Raw genomic sequence first — 5,707 nt, 5'->3', positions numbered from 1 at the left:
TGAATGATAGCAAATTTAGCCCATAATTTGTTAAATATTGCAACTATCAAACTCAAACAGCATACAAATAAATTGTTCTTTCTGATATCATCTGTTAAATAAATCGCAGTGCTGGACTATTAAATGTTTCTGAATGATGTAAGATATTTATCTAATGTCCAGCTTGTTCCTTATAAGTGGTGGATGGTCGGTTGGTGAAAGACAGTTCTATCCCTTTTCTAATATAAGGGAAGAAGATCTATTACAGATACTTCTGTACAATTCTGAGTCCCAGTTCATTTTTCCCTAACAACAAATGTTTGCTTAGTGCTCATACGTTAAGGACCAGCTTCTGTGAAGGGAATCTTTTTTTGATAGCTCTGTCATCATGAAAATCCATCGTGGGACAAAAGGTTTGTTATATTTGCCATTTGCACGGTTCTTGCGCTATCAAAGATCCATTTTGAACAACATGCCTTCCAAGAGAGAGAGCAAACATTTCCTGAAATTGAAACATCATTAAATCTCCAGCACAGTGTTTTGTTTTTTATGTTTGTCACTGATTTAATAGTTACATTTAATGACATTTTGGTAGCGCAAGGTAGAATAAGTCAGCGTTAGCCATAAGACAGCATAATGGAACTAATGAAAAAAAAAAACAACCCAATTTTTTTCACACTAGCATTACTCCATAATTTGTACCACTGTGGTTCTTTTGCTCTTGGAACACCAGCATGATTCAGAGAGATAATCTCTGACATTTCTGTAGCCAAAGATGATAATATAGGAGCTGACCGAATAGTAGATGGAAGAAAATATGCCATAGATAGCATTAAGTAGGTTGCTCTCAGGCTTATTCGGTATGAATCCTCCTACAATAGCGACCCATATTACATCACTGGAAATCCAGCAAACTACATAAAGAGAAAGCAATGAAAGCAAAATTTTGGTTGCCTGGGCTGTGGGCTTGTTGTGTCCGCTGAGAGTCGTTAGCACACCCCTGACTTGTCTCCTGTGCTTGCAGATAAGGTCAATTGTAAAGACATTTAAAATGATCACTAGGACGATGACTATTAAATCTAGGCTGACCGATGCATAGGTTGTAAACATAATGAGGAAATTTCTCGATGTGGTTAGGCAGTTGGTACTGGTGAAATAAGTTATGGTCTGGTTGTTCTCGTTCAACACGCTGTCGTAGAGGAGATACGGGATATGAAAAACGATACTAAAGATCCAGCAGCCAGCAATAGTCCAGTTGATATATTGTCCCTGGTGGCTGTGAATGAACTGCGACCACTGGCAAGTAGGTCGCCTAATTTTGATCAAGTGAATGAAGCTTAAGTTCTCTACCGACCAAATGCTGACCAGCCTTAGAGTATGGTAGGTGTAGAGCAGAAACCTGCAACCTGCCACTCCGAATACTTTTGTTTGGAAAACAAGGAGCATCCCAGGAATCTCCTTGTAACAGCAGAGCAACAGGTTCACCAGAGCCATGTTGACTATAATTCTGTTCAGGGGCTGTAGTGCTTTGTATCTGATTGCGTTACTGATGAAGGCGAAGAGAATAATGAGGTTACCTGTAGTGCCGAACAGAGCTGAGAAATAGATGATGATGGAAGCAGCATCTGGGCTGTTAAATATCATGTTGAAGTGTGCTATTCTTTTATCTTTTCAGCTTGTCTCGACATTTCTTCCTTAATGCCCTCTTTGTTTTGCCTCAATGGCTTTAACATTTCAGTAATTCTTTTAATCCTGTATCCCAGCATTTAGCTTGTGTGCATGAGGAGACGTTTTTCTGACTTGGAGTTTTTTTTGCATTTTCCTTTGGTTTTTGTTTTAAAAGGATGGATATCTCTTTTATAGCCTGCTGCGGAGATCACTGATAGGTGTAAATTCCTTTATTTGCATAACCATGGTTACCTTACTACTGCCAGAAAGGTTAGTCATGTAGAATACAGGCTAGATGGTGACTCAGAAGATATTAAATGACGGTAAAAGACTTTAAACTTGGAAAAAATTAGTCTACCTGCTGATTGATGTAATAGAAATCGCAGGCATTTTGCACTTAATTCCCCTGATGAAGCTTAGTTAAGTGAAACAGAGATCCCCTTCGGGACCATGTTTTAAGCTAAGTGCTTCCTTGCTTTATTATTTTTGATGAGTTTTGAAACTTTGCCTTTAAATGATTTTGTGTAGGTTTGATTAGAGAGGGGTTCTTTTTAAAGACCAGTGATAAGAACGGAGTCTCGTTGATGTTGGTTATATGAGATACAATAAAGCCGTTATCTGGACTTTTGAGGTCTTTTTTCCTCTTTTTATAATATTTTCAAAGTATATGATTGACTGCTATCAATTCTTTGCATTTTCAGCTATTGAGCTTTTGAGTAATAGGGACAGAAGGTGATAGAGTGAGCCATCCTGAGAGGTTTGATCTTAGAGGCATGTTGGAATCTTCCCAGGATGAAACCCACCTTACTTGTTTCTTAGAGAGCAAGACAAATCTTTGCCAGCGGATATTCAAAGGCATTTATGAATTAGCTGCTGCTGCTAACCAGATAATCACTGACCAGAGGAATATTCAGCGGTAGTAAAAACAGAAAAAACAATGTCTCATCCTCTCCTCACAATATAACACGAACAAACCCACCACCATAAACACCCCAGACTTCACCCTTCCGATCGCGGACAGCCTGAAAATTCTCAGAGTTACAATAGACTGAAATCTCACACTAGAAAGCCATGTGAAAAACACAACAAAGAAAATGTCCCACTCAATGTGGAAACTCAAAAGAGTAAAACCTTTCTTCCCAAGGGAAGTATTCCGCAGCCTGGTACAATCAATGGTGTTAAGCCACCTAGATTACTGCAATGCCATCTATGCCGGATGCAAAGAACAAATCATTAAGAAACTCCAAACTGCCCAAAACACAGCAGCCAGACTCATATTTGGAAAAACGAAATACGAAAGCGCCAAACCCCTAAGAGAAAAACTACACTGGCTCCCACTAAAAGAATGAATTGCATTCAAAATTTGCATCCTGCAGCAGCCTACACTGTTCTGGCACTGCTTTCCACCCCTTAGGTCTCTAGTGGGCTCATGTTCAAAACAGAAAAAACGTCTAAAAAGTGACATAAAGCAGCATTTGGATGTTTTTCTCACAAAAACATCCAAATCAGTATTTTCGAAACCTATTTTTAGATGTTTTTCTATGAAGTCCATCAGAAGTGTGTCCAAATCTCAAGGGTGTGTGTCAGGGGCGTGTTCAGGCCGGGACTTGGGCGTTCCTAAGACTTAGGATGTTTTTCAGCCATAATGGAACAAAACAAAATCATCCAGGACTAAAACTTAGACGTTTTGAGCTGCACCTGTTTTTATAACGAATAAGGCACAAAAAGGTGCCCTAAATGACCAGATGACCACTGGAGGAATTCAGGGATGACCTCCCCTTATTCCCACAGTGGTCACTAACCCCCCTCCCACCCCCCAAACATGTGATGAAAAACATTACTTGCCAGTCTGTATGCCAGCCTCAGATGTTATACTCAGGTCCATTAGAACACATGCAGGTCTCTGGAGAAGTCTAGTGGTGGGTGTCAGTGCACTGCAGACAGGTGGACCCAGGCCCCTACTTCCTCCTACCTGTTACACTCGTGGATGAAACTGTAAGCCCTCCAAAATCTCACCAGAAACCCACTTTACCCACATATAGGTGCCCCCTTCACCCATAAGGGCTATGGTAATGTTGTACAGTTGGGGGTAGTGGGCTCTGGGTGGGTTTTGGGAGGTGTAGCTGACAAGGTAAGGGAGCAGTGGTGAGATGTGTACCTGGGAGCATTTTATGAAGTCCACTGCAGTGCCCCCTAGGGTACCTTATTGCTTTCCTGGGATGTCAGGGGGATCAGTGTACTAAAAATGCTGGCGCCTCCTACATCCCAATGGCTTGATTTTGTGCGTTTTTCACTTGAAATTTTTTTTTTTCAAAAATGGACCGAAAAACAAAATGTGCAACTCACAAAACCTTGGTGAAAACGGTATTAAAAAAAAAAAGATAGACGTTTTTTTGAAAATGGCCTTCTTTCCTATTCAGATTTTTCTAAAACTTTTTTTTGCAAAACGTCCAAAAATCAGACTTAGATGTCATATTGAAAATGCCCCTCCATGTATCCTAGCTGGGCTAACAGACCCACTTTCCTTTACAGTGTGGTGCAATGGCCAAGGCAGCAGGAGACAAAGACAAATAATTTCAAACAGGACTAGGGTTATATAAGTTTCCCTCCAAAAGGGTCTCCTCCAACAATGTCAGTCACAGGTCAGGACAGCCTTTCCCCTTGCTCCAGAATCTGTGGCGCTATTAATAAGTTGAAGTCCCCCAGTGTCTTAGTAGAGCCATTACAGATCTCTGTGATCCTTAACAAAGCAGCACCCTAAGGGTCTCTACAAAAGGAAATCAATATACCTTTCCTGATCCTTCACAACTAGAGAAGTTTCTTCAGAATAAACATAGGAATGCATAGTTATTGAGTGGCAAATTTTTCTTAGATGTTGTGGTGGGGGAGGTATAGGGAAGGAGTCAATATATGCAGGTTTTCTTTGGGGTTCTATTACCCTTATTTTCTTTATTTGTCTTTCCTTTTATGGTTTTTGGTTCCTTTTTTTTCCTCCGATATATGGGCCAAGACAAGTGTTAATGTTATGATTTTTTTGTGATTGTATTTTAATTTAGTTAACATTTTCTTTGAATGTATATTTAAAATATTAAAACTACTACTACTACTACTACTTATCATTTCTATAGCGCTACTAGACGTAAAAAGAAAGGGCCTGATATTCAAAAGATTTTTTTCTCCTAACTTTGGGACCTTTCACTAAAGCTTAATGTTTGCTAACAGAAATAGTGCATGTTCAGTGCTAAGAAGCCCATAGGTATAAAATGGGCTTCTTAGCATTTAGCAAACACTAAGCTTTAGTAAAAGGACCCCTTTGAGAGTTATGCTCATAAATTGGCCTCTGAAAATTTACTAGGCCTGAGCATCTAAACTTATACTCAAAATGTCACTAAATTCCTAAATTAAGGGGCCCTTTTACTAAGCCACAGTGGACCAGATTCATATATATGGCGCCAAAATAATCCGTGTGGTAAGGATTTATGCCTAAACTTATTCTATAAGTGACGCCTAGATTTAGGCATGGTATATAGAATACACTTAGAAATCCTATCACCTAAAACAACACGTGTCCATTAAGATCAATGAAATGTGACCTAAATTCCTGCGCATAGACTTATGCACACTGGGCCATATTCTATAGCTGTGGAATGCCCACGAAATGCCCATTTCCCCACCCATAGCCACGCTCCATTTAAACTGCACGCATTAGAATGTAGGCGCAGTTTATTACAGAACACGCTTAGTGAGTTGTGCGGGTAAATTCTAATTATTGCCAATTAGCGCTCATTATTGCTTGTTAAGTGCTGTTATCAACGCTGATTAGCTTAAGCCAATTACGTTACAAACGTTGTTATAGAAGATGCCTAGATTTTGACACGGATCTCTAGGCATGCTAAATAGAATCCAGGGGAGTAGGGCTAACACGCAGGTAGTGCACGCTAAATCAACACTACTGCTAGGGTAGCATGGGTGCCCTGTGGTAGTTTTGAAGTTAGCATACACTATTTCCCATGGTAGAAAATAATTTTCTGTAGTGGGAGGTGTTCCTGGTGGTAACTGG

The 5,707-nt window shown here is 39.9% G+C and overlaps 1 protein-coding gene across 1 annotated transcript; it reads right to left on the bottom strand.

The window, feature by feature from the left end:
- Positions 1 to 663: 663 nt before the first annotated feature.
- Positions 664 to 1,623, bottom strand: LOC115462563 (vomeronasal type-1 receptor 1-like). Its single transcript, XM_030192558.1, has one exon. The coding sequence runs from the start codon at positions 1,621 to 1,623 to the stop codon at positions 664 to 666; it is 960 nt and encodes a 319-aa protein (XP_030048418.1).
- Between the last annotated feature and the right edge of the window lie 4,084 nt (positions 1,624 to 5,707).

Source organism: Microcaecilia unicolor, chromosome 2, assembly GCF_901765095.1.
Source record: "Microcaecilia unicolor chromosome 2, aMicUni1.1, whole genome shotgun sequence".
NCBI classification, from domain to species: Eukaryota; Metazoa; Chordata; class Amphibia; order Gymnophiona; family Siphonopidae; genus Microcaecilia; species Microcaecilia unicolor.
Note: the sequence above shows the minus strand (reverse complement) of the source record. Positions and strands in the feature narration are given on the sequence as shown.

Excerpts from the sequence above, each read along its gene's own strand:
- LOC115462563 (XM_030192558.1), bottom strand. The coding sequence starts at position 1,623 with ATGATATTTAACAGCCCAGATGCTGCTTCCATCATCATCTATTTCTCA.